Source organism: Mustela lutreola, chromosome 9, assembly GCF_030435805.1.
Source record: "Mustela lutreola isolate mMusLut2 chromosome 9, mMusLut2.pri, whole genome shotgun sequence".
In the NCBI taxonomy this organism is placed as follows: domain Eukaryota; kingdom Metazoa; phylum Chordata; class Mammalia; order Carnivora; family Mustelidae; genus Mustela; species Mustela lutreola.
Window position 1 is genome coordinate 26,911,995 of NC_081298.1, and position 24,089 is coordinate 26,936,083.

At 39.1% G+C, this 24,089-nt stretch overlaps 1 protein-coding gene across 1 annotated transcript; it reads left to right on the forward strand.

The window, feature by feature from the left end:
• The first annotated feature begins 19,477 nt into the window (after positions 1–19,477).
• DEFB129 (defensin beta 129) lies at positions 19,478–21,766 on the forward strand. Its single transcript, XM_059134577.1, has 2 exons — positions 19,478–19,535; positions 21,264–21,766. The coding sequence occupies exons 1-2, from the start codon at positions 19,478–19,480 to the stop codon at positions 21,749–21,751; spliced, it is 546 nt and encodes a 181-aa protein (XP_058990560.1). The 3' UTR covers positions 21,752–21,766.
• Positions 21,767–24,089: the final 2,323 nt, after the last annotated feature.

A 24,089-nucleotide genomic window follows, 5' to 3' on the forward strand; every position in this document is an offset into this window, starting at 1 on the left:
CTACAGTAAAAATGAGACTGGGACTCACCCTACAAAAAACACCGGTAAAACATCTTGTCACTCCTCCAGAGGGTGCTCTAGGACATTCAATGTGCTCCCTGATGTGATAATAGATTATGGTAAAGCATTATGTTCCTGAAGAATGCATTATGCCAATCTTTTCTTTTTCATTAATCTTTTTAAAAATTATATTATGTTAGTCACCATACAGCACATCATTAGTTTTTGATATAGTGTTCCACGGTTCATTGCTTATAACATCCAGTGCTCCATGCTATCCCTGCCCTCCTTAATAACCACCTGGTGATGGGCATTACATCATTCTATTACCAAGTACAAGAGTCCCTGATGATCTATCCTAACAAGCCGTATTATGCTGTGCAGCAGCACAGGGACTGGGTTCCCATTAGCTACACTGCAGAAAGGCACTGCCACAATTCACACACATCAGTAAGCCTCTTTCTACCTAGATCCACATCTCCCACTGTAAGGAGACCTTAACCCCGATCATTTAACAACTTCATACACCTTCTTTATGTTTCTCATAAATAGATCAATGAGGTCCAGCCTGTTGGTGCCAAAGTATGGAAATACAAGGAAGTCATAGGAATGACTTAAAAGTCTTCTTTTATTTTTTTTTAAGATTTTATTTATTTATTTGACAGAGACACAGCAAGAGAGGGAATACAAGCAGGGGGAGTGCGAGAGGGAGAGGCAGGCTTCCTGCTGAGCAGGGAGCCCAACACAGGGCTGGAAGCTGGGATCATGACCCGAGCCAAAGGCAGAGGCTCAACCCACTGAGCTACGCAGGCGCCCTTTAAAAGTCTTCTTAAAGTCTTAATTCTTAAAAGCCTATTCCTGAAAGTGACACCAATCATTTCTCCTCACATTCCATTGGTAAGAACAAATCACATGACCACACTTAGATGCAGGGGGCATGGGACTTTGGCAACATTTCCCAAGTGACAATTATATACTATGGAAGGGGAGGATGCATTTCAGGGGAAAGCTGGTCAGAGTCGCCACAGGTATGGCAGAGGGCTAAAAGATACAGAGAGCTACAGAAGAGTTGAGAGATGAGGAGCAGCTAAAAGAAAGTGTCACACATCTATTAGAGAAGGGCATAGCCATCAGATGATGTATAAGAGTCAACACTCTTCTTGTTTCACGAATAATAATCACCAAAAAGAAAGCACAACTCTTGTTATATATCCAAGCATTCAACAAGAAAAAGCATTTTTGTACCAAAGTAATTCAAAAGTCTAAATGCATTTTTCTTCAAGAGTCTAAATTTAAAAAGTAATTATGTGGCTAAGTAATCAAGACTCCATCCAGTCTGGGATTCCACAAAATGCCAAAGTATTGTACTAAAATGGTATGTTTTCTTTATATTTGCTATTACAATGCAAAAAACCATTGTTCCTTGTCCCAAAACAAAACAAAAAAAGAACTTGAAAAGCATTCAACTTGCTTTTGCTGCTATTATGTAGTTTTAGAAATCTATCTTGTTTCTGACACGTACACCATTTTCTCCTCTGGGGATTTAGAAGAGCACATACTTTGCATCCACTCCACAATTACCTGTGCATATTTTCAGTAGCATGCAAGCTTCACAGGGAGCTTAGGGGAACTCTCTCCTAAAGCTTTGCTCTCTGGACCATGGCAGAAGTATAGGTATGCAAGTGGTTGCAGATCATGCTGTGCCCTGAGGTGAAGACCCATTAGTACGACTAGGAAAGATAAGTCACAGGTACAAAGAGTTTGGGATCTATCTGCCCAGACAGAGGAGTTATCAGAGGCTCCCTGAAGATTCCATTGTACTTCCCACTTGGGACTACCTCGATCCCTGAAATCCCTACTCATGTGACCTAGATGAAGGAACTGACCTTGCTAAGCTCTTGTTCTTAAGGTCTTTTATCTTCTAGTCTCTTCAAGTTCCTTAACCTGTCTGTCCTGCTCAATTCTTTATTCCTCATCTTATTTCATGGGAGAATAACTCTGTTAGGCCTCTAACAATAACAACAGGAGAGAAGAAAGGAATAAAAGGCAGCTGCATGGCATCAAGCAGTAGTGAGCAAATATTCTGTGGACACCAACCATGTGCAGACTGCTACTTAAGTTATCACACTTAAAACTTGTAACACTTTGAGTTTGATGTCATTGCCAGCAATTTTTAATTGAGGAAAGTGAGGCTCAGAGGTTTGGTATGACTTTTCCAGGGTCTCATTAATGCATCAGCAGTGCAAGCTGAATGAAATCCATTCTGCCTAACTCTACCTTCTGTAATCACACCCAGAAACATCTTTAGCTCCCTGATTTTGTTATTATAGAAAACTTCTTGAATTCATCAAGATGTGTACTCCCTTGACCCAAATAAATTCCATGCATTGATCAGACTTTTCCTTCTTCACTTTTCTTTATCAGTGTCCATTCCATGATTCATCACTTCAATTGCTTTCTTGCCAACATCTTAAGAATCCAAACACTATTATTTTCTGCACCTATCTGTAAGGAAAAAATTCAACCCCAGATCCTTTTTTTTTTTTTTTAAGATTTTTTATTTATTCTTTTGAGAAAAACAGAACAAGTAAGAGCACAGCATGGGGGGAGGGGAATAGGGAGAGGGAGAAGCAATCTCGCACTAAGCAGGGAGCCCAGCATGGGGCTCCATCCTACAACCCTGGGATCATGACCCAAGCAGAAAGCAGACACTTAACCAACTGAGCCACTCAGGCACCCCAACCCTAGATCATTTTAAGTATTTGCTTTCTTCACCACCAAACAAACACAAATCCCAACCCTGATAAGAATGTTAGAGAAAATCACAAAGCTGTACAGATTAACAATATCTGAATTTGTCACTTTCAATATTTACACAGCACTCAGCAGCAGCCATTTGACTGCCATTCAAGAGAAGGCTTGATGAAAGTAAAAGTAATATCTGGTTTTGCTCATTATTTCAAACCATTTTGAATGTAAACTCCATGATGTTGGGAACTGCCTGTGGTACATACTGCCAGCCCCTAAGACATGATATATGCTTAATAAGTATCTAATGAAGACATTAAATGAAAAAGAGCCTTAAGTGGTCAACAATAGTCTAGGATTTAAACAACCTTGCATTGGAAGTTACAATTAAGCAGAGACTTGAGAGAGAAGTAGGAGTTCGCTCAGGAGAGGAGATGGAAAGCATAGTATTAAAGGGAAATTGAAAGGCATTCCTAAGATCCCTCCTTCCTACTTTACACACAGTGTTCTAAATATTCTCTCTATTCAAAGCTCTTCTATTCTCTCCATCCCCGTTGTCACTCTTATGAACATACTCAGATTCAGTCTCTACCTTGCAACCAAATGCACTTCTGCTGTTGAAATAAGCAAGATGGTAGAATAGGAGGCTCCTGGATCAAGTCCTCCTCACAGAAATACAAATGAACAAATATCCACAAACAAGACGCCTTTTGAAAATCCCAGAACTTGGGAGTGTGGCTGAAGCATGTCCTTTGAAGCACAAAAAATAAGAAAATCTACTTTAGAAAGATAAGAGAAGTAAGTTCACTTTGACCATATCACCCCTCCCCAGGCCAACAGAATGCCACACCAAGAGTGATCTTCTGGGCCTATGATTTCTCCAGTGGAGAAAAGAGGACCAGAAGCAGACATTCAGCCTCTCCAGCATTTCGGGGTCACTCCCTGGAAGCCTACTTCTATCTTGTAGAATACTGGGACAATTGAAAGACTAGGTACTTGCTTGATCATGGTACACAGTCAGGGACCTTGCCCAATCACAAAGAACAGCTAGTGACTCCACTGAACCAGAGAGCAAAGCCATCATTCCCAACCAACCACAGAGCACAACGTGCAGCCCTGCCCAATTGCAGGCCTCAGCCAGTAGCCCCAGCCAACTATGAAGCACAGCTTGCAACTTCACTTAAAACATAAAGTAAAATTAACTTCACTTAACATAAAATCCAGCTAGAAGCATCATTTCACAAAGTACAAATTACAACTACAGAACCCAGCCAGTGGGTGGGAGCCCAGCCAGCAGCATTATCAAAGCTCACAGCACAAGCAGAAGCTCCATCCAACCAAAGACCCTATAGCAAGCCCCACCTGCCAGTGAAAGTATGAGCTAACCCATCCAGAACCCAGGGCTGAACTGAGTCTTGAAGGTCTTTCCATCCAAACTGAACCTGTATAGACTAAAAGAGATGACAGCTTCCTCAGATGCTTAGACACCAATACAAGGATACAAGATTACAAAGAATCAGGGAAACATGACACCCCTAAGAAAACTAAGATTCCAATGACTGATCCTTAAAAATAGAGATACGTGAACTGACTGACAAAGGACTCAGAATAATCCTTTTACAGAAGTTCAGTGAACTACAAGAAAACATAGACAACTAAACAAAACTAGGAAAACAATACTTAAAATAAGTTTTAAAAAATCACTTTAAAAAAATTCCTAGAGGCACCTGAGTTGTTCAGATGGTTAAGCGTCCAGCTCTTGATTTCAGCTCAGGCAATGATCTCTGGGTTGTGAGATCAAGTTCAGCATCAGACTCCCACACCGGATGTGGAACGTGCTTAAGATTCTCTCTCTCCCTCTCTCCCTTTGTCACTCCCCACTCCAAAACACCCTAGAGCTGAAGTATTTCATGACTGACCAAAGGCACGATCCATGACTAAGTAATTGATAAAGAAAACTTCATTAAAATTAAAAACTTCTGCCCTGCAAAAGACAATGTCAGGAACATGAGAAAACAAGCCACAGATTGGGGAAAAATATTTCCAAAAGACACATCTGATAAAGAACTATTATCCAAAATATACAAAGAGTTATTAAAACTAAATAATAAAAAAATAAACGACTCAAGTAAAAAAATGGGCAAAGACTTTAGCAGACATTTCAACAAAGATACACAGATGACAAATAAGCATGTGAAAAGATGTTACACGTCGTCAGGGAAATTGAAGTTAAAACAACAGCGAGATATCATTACACACCTATTAGAATGGCCAAAATCCGAACACGGACAACACCAAATACTAATGAGGATGTGGAATAAAAGGAAACCTCATTCATTGCTGGTGGGGATGCAAAATGGCACAGCCAATTTGAAAGACAGCTTGGTGGTTTCTCACAAATTTAAACATACTCTTACTTATGATTCAGCAATTGTGCTTCCTCACAAAGGTAACCCCTACTTCCCCAAAGTTCAGTTATACCACTTAACTTGTACAAAAGACTTCTGATTGAATCATCAAACTAAAAAGCTCCTACTCAAAAAAGGAAACAATCAATGGAGTGAAAAGGCAATCTATGGAATAGGAGTAAATATTTGCGAACCACGTAATTGGATAAGAACAGTATCCATTAATACTGTTTCTACTAGGGGCGCCTGGGTGGCTCAGTGGGTTAAGCCTCTGCCTGTGGCTCAGGTCATGGTCTCAGGGTCCTGGGATCAAGCCCCGCATCGGGCTCTCTGCTCAGCAGGGAGCCTACTTCCTCCTCTCTCTGCCTGCCTCTCTGCCTACTTGCAATCTCTCTCTGTCAAATAAACAAATAAAATCTTAAAAAAAAAAAAATACTGTTTCCACTAACCAAAAGAAATCTTTTTTTTTTTAATAATTTTTTATTTTTTATAAACATATATTTTTATCCCCAGGGGTACAGGTCTGTGAATCACCAGGTTTACACACTTCACAGCACTCACCAAAGCACATACCCTCCCCAAGGTCCATAATCCCACCCCCTTCTCCCAAACCCCCTCCCCACAGCAACCCTCAGTTTGTTTTGTGAGATTAAGAGTCACTTATGGCTTGTCTCCCTCCCAATCCCATCTTGTTTCATTTATTCTTCTCGTACCCACTTAAGCCCCCATGTTGCATCACCACTTCCTCATATCAGAGAGATCATATGATAGTTGTCTTTCTCTGCTTGACTTAATTCGCTAAGCATGATATGCTCTAGTTCCATCCATGTTGTCGCAAATGGCAAGATTTCATTTCTTTTGATGGCTGCATAGTATTCCATTGTGTATATATACCACATCTTCTTGATCCATTCATCTGTTGATGGACATCTAGGTTCTTTCCATAGTTTGGCTATTGTGGACATTTCTGCTATAAACATTCGGGTGCACGTGCCCCTTTGGATCACTACGTTTGTATCTTTAGGGTAAATACCCAGTAGTGCAATTGCTGGGTCATAGGGCAGTTCTATTTTCAACATTTTGAGGAACCTCCATGCTGTTTTCCAGAGTGGCTGCACCAGCTTGCATTCCCACCAACAGTGTAGGAGGGTTCCCCTTTCTCCGCATCCTCGCCAGCATCTGTCATTTCCTGACTTGTTGATTTTAGCCATTCTGACTGGTGTGAGGTGATATCGCATTGTGGTTTTGATTTGTATTTCCCTGATGCCGAGTGATATGGAGCACTTTTTCATGTGTCTGTTGGCCATCTGGATGTCTTCTTTGCAGAAATGTCTGTTCATGTCCTCTGCCCATTTCTTGATTGGATTATTTGTTCTTTGGGTGTTGAGTTTGCTAAGTTCTTTATAGATTCTGGACACTAGTCCTTTATCTGATATGTCGTTTGCAAATATCTTCTCCCATTCTGTCAGTTGTCTTTTGATTTTGTTAACTGTTTCCTTTGCTGTGCAAAAGCTTTTGATCTTGATGAAATCCCAATAGTTCATTTTTGCCCTTGCTTCCCTTGCCTTTGGCGTTGTTCCTAGGAAGATGTTGCTGCGGCTGAGTTCACTTTTTTGCCTTTTTTTGTAAAAGTAAGAATCCTCTTAAGATTTCTTTTGGTGCTTTGGTGATATAGAAATCGACAAAGCACCAAAAGAAATCTTAAGAGGATTCTTACTTTTACAAAAAAAGGCAAAAAAGTGAAAATAGCTTTCAGCATTTGTTTTGCAGCAAGCTGTTAGAGAGGCGGCATGCACCCTGAGCAACGATGGCAATGCTGCCAAGCCCCTTCTCCCACATCTACAGTCAGCCTCTCAGCATCTCAGCATCAAGCTGCCAGAGCTTTAAACTGGATCCATGAGCATCTGTGCTTTACCTCGATTTCTTCTGTGCATTCATTGACAAGACGTGTCTAAAGATCTCAGAAACGCCTAAGAAAAGTTACTTCTAAGGTCTGGGAACACCCTCAAATTTTTCCATATAAATTAATGATAATTGGGGCGCCTGGGTGGCTCAGGGGCTTAAAGCCTCTGCCTTCCGGCTCGGGTCATGATCTCAAAGTCCTGGGATCAAGCCCCGCATTGAGCTCTCTGCTCAGCAGGGAGCCTACTTCCTCCTCTCTCTCTGCCTGCCTCTCTGCCTACTTGTGATCTCTGTCTGTGTCAAATAAATAAACAAAATCCTTTAAAAAAAATTAATGATAACTATCTCTTCACTTTACACCGTTTCATCTCACAAAAGGCTTCATAGAAATGCTCCAGTTTTGGAGACTAGGGGAAAACTGTGTTTACCTAAAGGAGTTGAAAACTTATGCCCACACAAAAACCTGCATGTGAAAGTTTAAAGCAGCTTTATTCATAATTGCCAAAATGTGGAAACAACCAAGATATACTTTAGAAGGTAAAGGGATAACAACTGTGATATATCCTGACAATGGAATATTATTCTGTGCCAAAAAGAAATGAGCTATTAAGCCATGAGCAGATACAGAGGAAACTTACATGCATATGACTCAATGAAAGAAGCCAATTTCAGAAAGACACAAACTGCAAGATTACAACTGTATGACATTTGCTAAAAGGAAAAAACTATGGAAACAAAAAGATTAGTGCTGTAGGGATTGGGATGGGGGGACGGATGAGTAGGTGGAGCATAGTTAAGTATTTAAGACAGTAAAATTATTCTATGATACTAGAATGATGAATCCATGTCAATACATTTGCCTAAACTCATAGAAAATATAACACCAAGAATAAACCGTAATGTAAACTATGGACTTTTGGTGATTATTATATACTAACTGTAGCAAGTAAAGCACTCTGTCAGAGTTTGTTGATAATGGTGGAGACCATGCACATGCAGGGGCAGGGAGTATATGACAGATCTCTGGATCTCCCCACCCCCAATAATTTTGCAATGAACCTAACATTTAATCTAAAAAAATAAAGTCTTAGGGTCCCTGGATGTTTCAATTGGTTAAATACCCAGCTCTTGATTTCGGCTCAGGTCATGATCTACAGGTCAGGAGATCAAGCCCCACATCAGGCCCCATACTCAGCATGAGTCTGCTTGAGATTCTTTCTTCCTCTCTCACTGCCCCTTCTGCTCATCCTCTCTCTTTCTCAATCTCTCTCTCTAATGAATAAATGAATGAATGAATGAATGAATGAATTTATAAATCTTTAAAAAAAAAAAAAAGAAGGGGAAGAGTGGAGAGGAGCAAACAATTGCCAAAATATCAAACTAAAAAGCTCCTACTCAAGGAAACAACCAATAGAGTAAAAGGCAATCTATAGAATAGGAGTGAATATTTTTGAACCATGTATCTGATAGAAAATTAATATCCAAAATATTAAAGGAGCTCCTACAACTCAGTACCAAAAAAAAAAAAAAATTAACCTGATTTTTAAAAATGGGTAAAAGACCTTAATAGAAATTTCTCCAAAAATATACAAATGGCCGAGAAGTATAAGAAAAGGGTGCTTGACAACACAATTATTAGAGAAACAAATGCAAATTAAAACCACAATGAGATTATCACCTTGTGCCTCTTAGGATGTCTATTATCAATAAAACAAAGTTAACAAGTATTGGCAAGGATCTGAAAAAATTTGGAACCTTTGTACATTGTTGTTGGGAATGTGAATTGAGTCACTATAGAAAACAGTATGGAGATTCCTCAAAAAATTAAAAATAGAACTACCATAATTATCTACCAATCCTATTCCTGGGTATATATCTAACGGAAGTGAAATCACTGTCTCAAAGAGATATCTGTATTCATATTCACTGCATATTATTCACAATAGCCAATGCATGGAGTAATCTAAATGCCCATTGATGAATGAATGGCTAAGAAAATATGGTATTTATATATACTAGAATATTGTTCCCTCTTAATAGTAAAGGAAATCCTTCCATTTGTGACAACATGGGTGAATCTGGAAGATATTATGCTAAGTGAAATAAGCCAGACATAGAACAGATGCTACCTGATCCTACTGAAATAAGGTATCCACATTAATCAATCACAAAAACAGAGTGTAAAATGGTGGTCACCAGGGACTGGAGGGAAGATGAAATGGGAGAAATTTTGGTCAGAGTGTACAAAGTTTCAGTTATGCAAACATAAGTACTGTATAGCACAATGAACATAGTTAACAATACTACAATGTACACTTAAAAATTTACTAAAACAGGGGCACCTGAGTAGCGCAGTGGGTTAAGCCTCTGCCTTTGGCTCAGGTCATGATCTCAGGGTCCTGGATGGAGCCCTACATCGTGCTTTCTGCTAGGCAGGGAGCCTACCTCCCCCACACCCCTACCTGCCTGTCTCTCCCTGTCAAATAAATAAATAAAATCTTTTTAAAAAAATTTACTAAAACAGTATTTATTATGTTTTTAGTGTTCTTATCACTAAATAAATTTAAAAATAGATTTTAGGGGCACCTGGATGGCTCAGTTGGAGGACTGTGTGATTCGTGATCTCAGGATCTTGAGTTCATGCCCCGTAGTGGGTGTAGAGATTACTTAAATAAATAAAACTTTTTTAAAAATAAATAAAAAGTAATTTAAATTAATTAAAAATAATAAAAAATAGATTTTAAATGATAAAATACTAAATGTTCAAATGTAAAAATATAGATTTTAAATGTAAGAAGATTTTAAATAGATTTTAAATAACTTTTGGAGGTCATACATGGTTATGACATGATGTTGATTGTGGTGATGGTTTCATAGGTGTATACCTACCTATCTCCAAACTCATCAAATTGCATACATTAAGTTTATACACATTTTGTATGCCAATAATATCCCAATAAAATGTTTTTTTAAAAAAGCCATTTTCAGATAAAGGAAAACCAGCATACCTGCTCTAAAAAATATACTGAAGAAATTTCTTCCCAAAAAAGGTGGTGGGTGGGAGGGTGAAACAGGGGGAACTGGAACTTCAACAATGAAGGAAGAGCAACAGAAATGGTAAATATTCTGGTAAATATAATAGACTAGTCTTTACTCTCTTAAGAGCTTTAAGATATGTATAGAGTAAAGATATGTATATGAGTAAAGACTAGTCTTTACTCTCTTAAGAGCTAATAGACTAGTCTTTACTCTCTTAAGAGCTAATAGACTAGTCTTTACTCTCTTAAGAGCTTTAAGATATGTATAGCAACAGAGAACAATGACTATAATATGTCTCATGGGGCTTTTATTATACATAAATGTAACACATATGACAACCTAAAGAGGGTAGTATAATGGGACTTATATAGTGGTAAGAATACTACATTCCACTTGAAATGATAAAATATTAATTCTATGTAGATTATGAAAAGATAAGTTTATATATTGTAATCCCTGGAGAAATCACCAAAATACTCTATGGTCAAAAAAAAACTAAAAAATTTAAAGAGATACTAGAAACGTGTTCAAATAATCTAAAAGAAGGCAGGAAAGGTGAAATAAAGAGATTTAAAAAACAGAGAACAAACAGAAAACAAATACTAAAACAGTAGGCCAAAATCCAAATTTACTGATAATCATGGTAAAGGATTTAAAAACACAAATTAAAAAATAGATGGATTTTTTCACTAGATAATTAGTGACCCATAAAAGATCCAAGGCTTATTTTAGTATTTTTTTTTAAAGATCTTTTTTTTTTATTTATTTGACAGACAGAGATCACAAGTAGGCAGAGAGAGAGAGAGAGAGAGAGGAGGAAGCAGGCTCCCCGCGGAGCAGAGAGCCTGATGTGGGGATCGATCCCAGGACCCCGGGATCATGACCTGAGCCGAAGGCAGAGGCTTTAACCCACTGAGCCACCCAGGCACCCTATTTTAGTATTTTTTAAATGTCATAAAGCAGACATGCTCCTTCCATAGTCACACTGAATCTACAGCTACATACAGAACAATTTCTGCAGGAGCCTGGGACTAGCTGAATAACTCCTACACATTGGACAAATGGACCTACACACTGAAGTAGGTAGGAGAAGCTCAGACACAATCTCCCTATAAATGCCGCCCGCCCCCCAGCATGGTAGGCATCTATTTTAACACACATCCTGGGGACTACTGAAATACTCTCCAGAGACTGGAGCTGGTGAGTGCCATATTTGTGTTATCCCTCTGCTTCTCTTCAGCTCGCCCATATCCCCCACAAAAGAGCTTGTATAGCATCTGCCCCCCTAGTTTTTGCTGCTGCTGCCCAGTGGACACCTCTAGACTGCCTGCCTCTAGCTGCCAGCAGGACTTACACTTACAGATCCCACAGGACAAGAAGAGAGAAAGAATTCTTAACCTACTACCAACACCAAGGCAGAGAAGACAGGCAACAGACTGAGGTGCCCAGTCTCCCTGTGAAAGGGCTCTATTAGCTTCAGAGCTGCAGCTAAGAAGCAAGTATCTAATTAAACACACATCTAAGAACCAACAGTAATCCTCTCCAGAGACCTCAAGAGAAAGGCACTTATCTTTGCTCTCTCCCTCCGCCACTATAGAATACCATTATTGCCAAGAGGGGAGTTTATACACATGAATTGTGCCTTGTTTTTACAACTGGTGCCCCAGTTTTTGTGGCTGCCACCCAGGGGACAATTCTTGATTGCCTGGCTCTGATGACCAGCAGGGCTTGTATCCATGGGCCCCATGGGATTGCAACAAATGGAGAGACAGTTCTTGGCTAGCTACCAACCCCACAGAGCACAATGCAGAGACAGCAAACTGAAACACATGCCCAGTCTTTCTGTGAAAGAAGCTTATTTCTTATCTTGGAACTTCTGGTTTGGAAAACATCTAGAGGTTTACTGAGGTGCTCTTTGGGGATAGGCTGGTGGCCTCGATCTTTTTACTTTGCCTCTGCCTCATTCTGGGTCACAAGTATCTCCAAGGGAGAAGCTTGTGTACTCACGGTGCACCCAGATTTTTGCAGCTGCCACACAGGGGACATCTCCTATCACCTGGCTCTGGCAGTCAGTGGGGCTTGTGCTCATAAGGCCTGCAGCACTGTTACAAAGGAAGAATTCTTAGCCTGTTACACCCTCTCTCCTAAAGGGCCCAGCATAGTGACAACAGACTGAAATGCATCCCCAGTCTTTCTGTGAAAAAGGCCTATTAGCTTCCTTCACAGCAATAGCCTGGAGATAGGCTTCGAATTAAACACACATCTAGGGGGCAACAGCAATCCTCACCAGAGACAGGAAGACCAGCAGGTACCATCTTCATATTCTCCCTCTGACCTGCCCCAGGTTATCAGTGTCTCAAGGAGCTTGTGTATATACATCTGTGCCACAGATTTTATGTCTGCCACCCAGAGAACACATCTCTTGAGAGCCTGGCTCTGGTGGCTGGTGAGTCTTGTGTTCACAGGTTCAGTGAGATGGTAGCAAAAAAAAAAAAGAATAGCTTTCAAATGGCCAATCACCAGCCCAGTACAGAGGGAACAGACAGGAATGCCCATCTCCCAGTCTTCTCCTAGAAAAAGTATACTCAGATATTTTAAAAGCTGCTGCTTGAGAATCAGGCTTCCAATCAGCCTGAACCTAAGTGCTAACTGAGATCCTTCCCTTTGGAACACTAACAGGTCTTGTCACACCTCAGCTATTGGTAGCCACTAAAAATAAAGTAACCTGCTTGGACAATCATGATGATTTGAGAGTCAAAGCAAGGGTAGGTTTGAACAATAAGGATCATCTCTTACACGAGGCAAATCCTTCAAGACTGGGAGAGGTGGATGTTTTATCTAATGCAAAGAAACCAACACACAGAGTCAAGGAAAGTAAAGGAACAGAGGAATATGTTCCAAACAAAGGAAGAGCATAAAACTTCAGGAAAAAGATCTTAGTGAAACACAGATAAGTGATTTACCAGATAATGAGTTCAAAATAATGGTCATAAAGTTGCTCACCAAGCTCAGAAGAAGACTAGATGAACAAAGTGAGAATTCCACCAAAGAAATAAAAAATATTAAAAATCACAGAGTAAAAGTCACAGAGTTGAAGAATATAATAACTGAAAAATACAATAGAGGGTCTGACAACAGACTAGATGCAGTGAAAGAAAGGATCAGTGACCACAAAGGACAGCAGAAACTCACCCAATCAGAACAGCAAAAAGAAAAAAGAATGAAAAATAAAGAAGAAAGCTTAAGGGACTTATGAGATAATATCAGGCGGACCAACATTCACATTATAAGGGTGTCAGAGAAGATAAAGACAAAAGGACAGAAAATTTATTTGAAGAAATAATGACTGAATATTTCCCTAACCCTGGGAAGGAAACAGACATCCAGATCCAGGCAGCCCAGGGAGTTCCAAAATATATGAACCCACAGAGACCCACACCAGGCACATTATAATTAAAGTTTCAAAATGTAAAGACAAGAAGAGAATCTTAAAAGCAGCAGAAGAAAATAACTTGTTATCCACAAGGACTCACCCTAAGACTATGAGCAGATTTTTTTAACAGAAACTACAAACCAGAGTAAAGAGGCACAACATTTGTAAGACACTGAAAGACAAACTGCCAGCTGAGACTACTCTACCTGGCAAAATTGTCCTTCAGATTTAATGGAAATATAGAGTTTTCTAGATAAGCAAAATCTAAAGGATTCATCACAAGTAGACCACCCTTACAAGAAATGCTAAAGGGACTTCTTTAAGCTGAAATGAAAGGGAACTAATTAGTAACAGGAAAACATGAAAGTATAAATTTCACTGGTAAAAGTAAATATATAGTAAAATTCAGAACAATGTAATGTAAAGGTGATGGGTCAATTACTTATAAAGCTATATGAAGGTTAAAAAAACAAAGGTAGTAAAGTAACATAACCATAATAATTTGTTAATGGATACACAAAATAAAAAATATAAATTGTGACATCAAAAAAAACAGGAAGGGGAGAGAAATTGTAGAGTCTTAGAATGCATTTGAGGACACTTGGGTGGCTCAGTCATTAAGCATTGGCCTTCAGCCTTTGGCTCAGGTCATGATCCCAGGGTCCTGGGACTGAGCCTCACATCGGGCTCCCTACTCTGCAGGAAACATGCTTCTCCCTCCCCCACTCCCCCTGCTTGTGTTCCTGCTCTGTCTCTCTCTCTGCAAATTAATAAATAAAATCCTTTTTAAAAATGCTTTTGGGGGGACGCCTGGGTGGCTCAGTTGGTTAAGCAGCTGCCTTCAGCTCAGGTCTTGATCCCAGCGTCCTGGGATTGAGTCCCACATCGGGCTCCTTGCTCTGCGGGGAGCCTGCTTCTCCCTCTGCCTCTGCCTGCCATTCTGTCTGCCTGTGCTCGCTCTCTCCCCCTCTCTCTCTATGATAAATAAATAAAATCTTGAAAAAAAAATGCTTTTGGGGGTGCCTGGGTGGCTCAGTGGGTTAAAGCCTCTGCCTTCAGCTCAGGTCACGATCTCAGGGTCCTGGGATCACGCCCCACATCAGGCTCTCGGCTCAGCAGGGAGCCTGCTTCCCCCTCTCTCTCTGCCTGCCTCTCTGCCTACTTGTGATCTCTCTCTCTCTGTCAACTAAATAAATAAAATCTTTTTAAAAAATGCTTTTGAATTTAAACTGTTATCAATTTAAATTGGCTGTTATCAGATATTTTATGTAAGCTTTCATGGTAACCATGAACTAAAAACCTTCAATAGATACATAAAAGATTAAGAGAAAGGAATCTAAGCATAACACTATAGAAAATCATCAAATCACAAAGGAAGAGAACAAAAGGAAAGGAATCAAGGAGTAACAAAGCATTCAGAAAACAATTAACATAAAGCGCATGTCTACTGTGCTCACTTCGGCAGCACATATACTAAAAAAGTGCATGCCTACCAATAATTACTTTAAATGTAAATGGACTTAATTCTCCAATCTAAAGACATAAAGTGGCTGAATGGATGCAACAATTAGACCCAACTAAATGCTACCTGCAATGGACTCAATTCAGATGTAAATAAACATACTGGTTGAAAATGAAGGGATGAAAAAGAATACTTCATACTAATGGAAACCAAAGGAAAACTGGAACAGCTACACTTAGAAAAAATACACTCGAAGGCTAAAACAGTAAGAGACAAAGAAAGTAACTATATAAGACGAAGGAGTGATCCAACAAGATGACATAACGTTTCTAAATGTCTATGCACCCAACATAGCGGCACCTAATAGATAAAGCAAATGCTAACAGACTTAAAAGGAGAAATTGCAATACAATAATAGTAGGAGACTAATAAGTCACCTTCATCAATGAATAGATAATCTATATTAAAGATCAATAAGGAAACATAAGGGTCAAACCAGACATTAGACCAGACAGATTTAACAGACATGTGCTGAACATTTCATCCAAAATCAACACACTATACATTCTTCTCAAACATATATAGAACATTCTCCAGGATAGATCATATGTTAGGCCACAAAATAAGTCTTAGTAAACTTAAGAAAACTGAAATTATATCAAACATCTTTTCTTTTTTTTAAGATTTTATCTATTTATTTATTTTTATTTTAGAGAAAGAGTAGAGAATGTAAGCAGAGAGAGAGGGAAAGAGAAACAAGTAGACATTCAGCAGAATGTAGAGCCTGACACAGGTCCAATCTTACACCCCAAGATCATGATCTGAGCTGAAATCAAGGGTCAGTCACTTAACGAACTCAGTCATCCCAGCTGAGACCCCCTCAAACATCTTTTCTGACTGTAATTGTATAGAAACTAGAAATTAATTACATGAAGAAAACTGGAAAATTCACAAGTAAATATAGCTTAACCAACATGCTACTGAAAAACCAATGGGCCAAGTAAGAAATAAAAAGAGAAATAAAAAAATGCCTTGAGACAAATGAAAAGGAAAATACAACATACCAAAACATATGGGATGCTGCAAAGCAGTCCTAAGAGGAAAAATCATAATGATACAAGATTATCTTAAGAAACAAGAAAAGATAGGGCACATGGGTGCCTCAGTGGGTTAACCCTCTGCCTTCAGCTCAAGTCATGATCTCAGGGTCCTGGGATAGAGCCCTGCATCGGGCTCTCTGCTCGGCAGGGAGCCTGCTTCCCGCCCCCCCTCTCTGCCTGCCTCTCTGCCTACTTGTGGTCTCTCTCTCTGTGTCAAATAAATAAATGAAATCTTAAAAAAAAAAAAAAAGAAACAAGAAAAGTCTCAGATAAACAACCTAAGTTTACAATTCAGGGAAATAGAAAAGAAAATAACAAAGATTAGAGTAATTAAGAATTAGAGATTAGAGAAATAAGAATTAAAATAAGAATTAATTAGAGAAATAAGAATTTAAAAAATGTAGAATAGATCGAAGAAATTAAGAGCTGTTTTTTGGAAAAGATAATTTGTTTATGGACAAATCTTCTCACCAAGAAAAAAAGAGATTTAAATAAAATCAGAAATGGAAGAGATGTTATAACTAAAACCAAAGAAATTAGTCTGACACCAAAAGCAAAGGCAATAAAAGCAAAAATAAATAAATGGGACTACATTAAACTAAAAAGCTTCTGCACAGCAAAGGAAACCATCAACAAAAGGAAAAAGCAATCTACCAAATGGGATAAAATACTTGAAAATCATATATCTGAGAGGATTTAATATCCAAAATATACAAAGAACTCATACAACTCAACAAAAACAAATGTGATTAACAAATGGGTAGAGAATCTGAATATATATTTTCCTAAAGAAGATGTACAAAGGGCCAGGAGGTTCATTAAAAGGTGCTCAATATCACTAATTATCAGGGAGATGCAAATCAAAATCACAATGAAATATCACCGCACACCTGTTAGAATGGCTATTATCAAAAAGACAAGAAATAACAAGTGTTGGTGAGGATATGGAAAAAACAAGGCCCTTGTGTACTTTTGGTGGGAATGCTAATCGAGGCAACTGCTATGGAAAATGGCATGGAGATTCTTCAAAAAATTACAAACAGATCTATCACATGATCCAGAAATTCCACTTCTGGGTACTCTTCTGAAAAAAAACAAAAACATTAACTCAAAAACATAGAGATTATGCTGAGTGAAATAAGTCAAACAGAGTGAGTCAATTATCATATGTTTTTTTTTTAATAATTTTTTTATTTTTTATAAACATATATTTTTATCCCCAGGGGTACAGGTCTGTGAATCACCAGGTTTACACACTTCACAGCACTCACCAAATCACATGCCCTCCCCAATGTCCATAATCCCAACCCCTTCTCCCAAACCCCCTCCCCCCGGCAACCCTCAGTTTGTTTTGTGAGATTAAGGGTCACTTATGGTTTGTCTCTCTCCCAATCCCATCTTGTTTCATTTATTCTTCTTCTACCCACTTAAGCCTCCATGTTGCATCACCACTTCCTCATATCAGGGAGAAGATATCATATGGTTTTTGCTTATGTGTGGAGCATAAGAAATAACACGGAGGACATGGGGAGATGGAGAGGAGAAGGGAGTTGGGGGAAATTGGAGGGGGAGACGAACCACGAGAGACTGTGGACTCTGAAAAGCAATCTGAGGGTTTTGGAGGGGCCGGGGATGGGAGGTTGGGTGAGCCTGGTGGTGGGTATTATGGAGGGTATGTATTGCATGGAGCCCTGGGTGTGGTGCATAAACAATGAATTCTGAAACACTGAAAATAAATTTTAAAAATAAATAAAAATTTTTTTAAAATGCATGCATCCCCAAATTCATTACACCATTATTTACGATAGCAAGATATAAAAGCAATGTTTAGTGTCCATTGATGAATGAAGGACGAAGAAAATATAATATATATAACAGAATACTATTTGGCCATTAGAAGGAAAACAGTGCCATTTGCAACAAAATGGATGGACACTGAGGATATGCTAAGTGAATTAAGTCAGACAAAGACAAAAACCACATGATCTCACTTATATGTAGCATCAAAATAAAAGATGAACTCACAGATACAGAGAACAGACTGGTGGTTGCCAAGGTACAGAGGAGGAGCGAGTGGGTAAAACAGGTAAAGATCGTCAAATGGTACAAATATCCAGTTACAAAATCATTAAGTCCAGGGGTATAATGCACTGCATGGTAACTATAGTTAATAATGCTGAATTTTATATTTGAAAGTTGCTAGAGAGTATTAAAAGTGTGGTGATGGGTGTTAACTAGACTTACAAACATAATCATTTCACAGTTTACACACATATCAAATCATTTGTTGTACACTTGAAACAAATATGTGTCAGTTATATCTCAATAAAAAAAGAAGTTAAAGTTATGCCAGGAGCTGCCTCCAACAAACTCATTCAGCATGCATGCACTGAGCTCTAATGTTGATCCAGTGCCCCTACTAAACAGTGGAGATTGCTTAGACAGAGACAATCTTCCAAAACTTGATGGTTATAGCAATTTCTATGCTTCTGACTCTCCCATGTTAAGTGCCTTGGGCATAATTAGCTGACAAATAGAAAAACAAATATATTATTCTTGCCATGCTCACTTATTGCACTCCTGGGTATTTACCCCAAAGATACATATGTAGTGTAAAGAAGGGCCATCTGTACCCCAATGTTTATAGCAGCAATAGCCACGGTCACCAAACTGTGGAAAGAACCAAGATGCCCTTCAACGGACAAATGGATAAAGAAGATGTGGTCCATATACACTATGGAGTATTATGCCTCCATCAGAAAGGACGAATACCCAACTTTTGTAGCAACATGGACGGGACTGGAAGAGATTATGCTGAGTGAAATAAGTCAAGCAGAGAGAGTCAATTATCATATGGTTTCACTTATTTGTGGAGCATAACAAATAGCATGGAGGACATGGGGAGTTAGAGAGGAGAAGGGAGTTGGGGTAAATTGGAAGGGGAGGTGAACCATGAGAGACTATGGACTCTGAAAAACAATCTGAGGGTTTTGAAGGGGCAGGGGGTGGGAAGTCAGGGTACCAGGTGGTGGGTATTATAGAGGGCACGGATTGCATGGAGCACTGGGTGTGGTGAAAAAATAATGAATACTGTTATGCTGAAAATAAAAAATAAATTTAAAAAAAAAGAAGGGATGCAAAAGGCTTACACTTTCTTTCACATCTTATATGTCTTATGTTTCCCCCAAGATCAAGAGCAGGGAATGTATTGCATAGAAGTAAGTGTTCAGGAAAGGCTGTTCTCAGACAGCATCAGTGAAAACACAACTGCTAGGAGCTTTGGCTGCACTTCACTGCTCATGGCCTAAGGCCATGAAGAGGCCAATAAAGGCTGGAGCTCAAGAACACCAACCCAGATCCAAGGCTTCCTCTCTGGCACCCAGCCATGAAGCTCCTTTTTCCTATCTTTGCCAGCCTCATGCTACAGTACCAGGTGAACACAGGTAATATGGAATCCTGAGTTTTTGAAGGGGTCGGTGTTAGGAAGCAGGGATGTGGCTGTCCATGACAATGGGAACCCAAGTAATGTTGAAAAGAGGAGATGCCCAAACTGATGGCTGAAGAGTTTAACTATTGCCTCAGTCATGCACCATCCCCCATGCATCCCATAAGCCCCAACCACCCTAGACTCTGTCTGATGGGGATACACAGGGAATTACAGAGAAAGCAGGATGTTTTCTGTGTATTCAGAAACTATCCAACATATAAAGGCTGCTTTCCTGCTTTCTATATCATTATCATCTGGGACTCAGCCAAATCTATCTCAATTCTGCTCTATTTCTAGTTTAAATCATCTTTTGAAGCAAACGTTCATATTAGTTTATACCTTGGTATAACAAGGAGGAAGTCCTTACCCTTGTGCTAAAAAAAATCTCCTCTAAGGATCCAGGAAATAGGTCTATGTTCTCCCTCACAACTTTTTCAGATTTTTACAGAGTTTCATCCTTCTTCTCAGGGTTTGTCTTCTTGGAAACCCCCAAATCACTCATCAGGGCATCTAGGAATACATTTTGGCAAAAGCCTGAAGCAGATGATTGGTCACTGTTTTTTTAGAAAGAATAGAGAAGCAAATTCTGAGAATTTGTTTCAGAACAGAAGAATCACCCTGATATTTAGAATAACTGACAATGGGTCAGGGAAGGGAAAGTGAAAGAGTCAATATATTTCTAATGTTTTTATCTTGGGACCTTAAGAGAAGAGCAGTAACATAAGCAAGTATGGCTGTGTCATCTTGGGTAAAGTCTCTTAGCCACTTTGAGCCCCTAATTCCACATGGGTGTAGCAGTTTAATCAATGTAGCTGCTTGAAATATAAGAATTTTACTATTTTGTCTCTGGAGAGAAATGAAATTAAAATGTATGTGAATATTAGGTCCTATATAAGCTTCTTGCTATTCACGGGAAATCAGTTGTTAAGATTACAGAGTGAGGGAGAACTTTCTTGATTCAGAAAAAAAGGCAAGGCATTGGGATGAAAAAAATTCAGCAGATGCACATGAAGTACTAAAAATGAGCAGAGAATCTGGAGCTGTAGATAACCATGTGGGAGTTACCTTGATAGAGATGAGGCTAAGGCTGTGATGATAAATAAGGCCTCTGAGGAACAGAATGTCCAGAGAGACTACAAAAGATAGAACACCATGCCCCAGGAACCACAGGTCAAGCGGTTGTCAAGGAGAGTGAAGTCATGGACCACTAGGTTTGGCAAGAAGTCAGCACTGCTGAAAATCCTACTGATCCCTTTTGAAAGTCTTCCTTGGATTAGTTTTATGACAGGCTTTGTTCTTGTTGGTATTTTCTAGGATCATGAAGAGAGATAGTGATGCTCTGTAAGTGTCTAAGGGTCTAAGCTGTAGGTCTAAAATCTTATCCTGAAGAAAAAAAAAAGTGTTCCTTTTCTCCTTTCCTCTATGTGCTCTAGATTTTTAAAGTTACTCAATGAGGGGTCTAGAGAGATTTATTTTGGGTTTTAGGGGTGTACAGATCCACCCCTTTGGATTTTAGGGGTATACAGAGACTTTCTTGGCCATCCAGGTGCTTCCATCAACATCCCTAAACACTGCACTTATCATTAATAAACATCCTCTTATTCTATGCCTCACCCTTCAGCAGTCTTAACATCATATATAGTTAGTAACCTTAGCCCAATGGTTTTCTCTTTTCTTTGTGCAGAGTACTTTGGCTTGAGAAGATGTTTAATGGGTTTTGGAAGATGCAAAGACCACTGTGGTGTGGATGAAAAAGAGATACAGAAATGCAAGAAGAAAAAATGTTGTATTGGACCAAAAGTGGTTCAAATGATAAAAAACTACATGCAAAATGAAATGTCCCACACACTTGGAGAGAGCTACCAAGAACACCTACAAACTACCAAGAATTCTGATGCTGAGATACAAACAAAAAATAAGATTTTACCTCTTTTCCCCCAAATCATGAGCATCAACCATTTTGCCAACATCAACACCCTCATCATTCCAAACACCACCAATGTAAACTCTGCCATCACCAGCCCTGTATTCTCAGGAAAGATTTCATATACTGCTATTTCTACCAAGAGAGACACCAAAGAAAGCAGAAACTTAGCTGCTGACTTCCCACCACCAGCACCACCACCCTTAGACACTACCAACGACATGACTGGAGCTGGAGGAAGCAGATGAGCAGGGATGTGGGCCTTTCCCTTAAAACACCAAGTTCTTCTCTTCTTTGCTAGCTGTAACATGAAACACAGATCTGTTTCCTCTGTCATCAGTCATTCAATAAATACTATTTAAGCACTTATAGTTTATATAATGTTATCATTCTTACAGAAACATCACAGAGGAGGTGGAACTGGAGAGGAATGGAACTTTAGTTTGCATGTCCAAGAAAAAGCAAGCACCAGGAATGGTGAGGGTAGCATTAAATTTGGCTCATGGATAGCTCAGATTAGGGCTCTAACAAGGGTTTATGGTTCTCATAAGATGTGCTTTCCTTGCGGTAACAGGGGAAAAAAAAAAAAGAGAGACATTATTTTTTTCACAGATTTTGTAGAAAAGTCCAAATACAAAAACAGAATGTGGGGGGTTAAGGGGGGGCAAGTCTACCTTCCCCACTAACCCAAGAGCTTAACCTAGTTCATGGAGCCACTTAAGGTAAAAATACAGGGGAAAAGTGGAAGGGAAGAGCAATAAAGGAGAAGCATACGATTTCTATCTCCAGCCCAAAGCACTTCCCAAGGCACAACAGGCAATAGGCAAAGTGGTGCTTCCAAAAGATACATAATGCAGACCACAGATGCAAATCATATAGGTCATTTTGAATTTTCTAATAGCTACATTTAAAAAAGTAAAACTAGATGAAACAAATATTAATAATAAATTTTATTTGATGCAATAAATCTAAAATATTATCATTTCAACATATAATCAATATAAAAAATATTTGAGTTTTTTGCATTCTGTTTTTGCACTAAGTTTTTGCAATCTCACATGTATATTATAGCACATTTCAATTCATACTGGCCACAGTTCAAGTGCTCAATAGTCCCATGTAGCCAGTGGCGACTATACTGGACAGCATCAAGTCAGAGACTTTCAAGCATCTACTGAACTGTTAGGTGAAGGAGATGATGCTAATCAAAAGCCAGCCATGTTTCTAAGGGCTGTGGTATAGAATGTATCCATATATGAGCATCTGTTAATCATTCACAAAACAGAAATGTAAACATGGCATTATATCCCAGAATCTACTTTCTTCTATCCCACATCACACTTCTCTTATTGCCCAAATTAAAACAGCACAGACCCCTATTCCACTTTTTGAGCATGTTCCTCTCTACTACCCACTACCTCCCTCAATTTAGAGACTACCTTTCCTTAACCTACTGATTCTTTACTACACTGTCACTCTAACCAAGGCAAAGATTTTCCCACAATCTTTTTAAAATATGTTCCTGCAGACATTTCTCCAAAGAAGACACACACAAATGGCCAACAGACACATGAAAAATGCTCCACATCACTCAGCATCAGGGAAATACAAATCAAAACCACAGTGAGATACCACCTCACACCAGTCAGAATAGCTAAAATTAACATGTCAGGAAATGACAGATGTTGGCAAGGATTTTTTGGTGGGAATGCAAACTGGTGCAACCACTCTGGAAAATTGCATGGAGGTTCCTCAAAAGTTGAAAATAGAGCTACCCTACAACCCAGCAATTGCACTACTGAGTATTTACCCTAAAGATACAAATGTAATGATCTGAATGGGCACCTGCACCACAATGTTTACAGCAGCAATGTCCACAATAGCCAAACTATGGAAAGAGTCTAGCTTTATATCAACAGATGAATGGATAAAGATGATGTTACACACACACACACACACACACACACACACACACACACACTGGAATATTACTTGGCCATCAAAAAGAACAAAATCTTGCCATTTGCAATGCTGTCGATGGAACCAGAGGGTATCACACCAAGCAAAGTCAGAGAAAGACAAATACCATAAGATTTCACTCATATGTGGAACTTAGGAAACAAAACAGATGAACATAGAGTAAGGGAAAGAAGAATAAAATAAGATGGAAACAGAGAGGGAGAAAAACCACAAGAGACTCTTTAGGAAATAAACAGGGTTGCTAGAGAAGAGGTGGGTGGGGTAAAAAGCAACTAGGTGATGAGCATTGAGGAAGACACTTGATGGAATGAGCACTGGGTGTTTTACACAACTGACAAATCTCTAAATTCTACGTCTGAAACTAATAATACAGTATATGTTAATTATATTGAATTTAAATGAAAAAAATGTTTAAATAAATACAAAATAAGGGGCACCTGGATGGCTTAGTCTTTACGCATCTGCCTTCAGCTCAAGTCATGATAAGCCCTGTATCAGGCTCCCTGCTCCGTGAGATGCCTGCTTATACCTCTCCCACTCCCCCTGCTTGTATTCCTTCTCTCCCAGTCTCTCTCTGTCAAATAAATAAAATCTTTAAAGATGATA

Bases quoted from the DNA above. Each gene is read 5' to 3' on its own strand.
- DEFB129 (XM_059134577.1), top strand. From the start codon at position 19,478: ATGAAGCTCCTTTTTCCTATCTTTGCCAGCCTCATGCTACAGTACCAG. The intron at 19,536-21,263 runs GTAATATGGAAT...TTCTTTGTGCAG, and splicing joins ACAGTACCAGGTGAACACAG to AGTACTTTGGCTTGAGAAGA.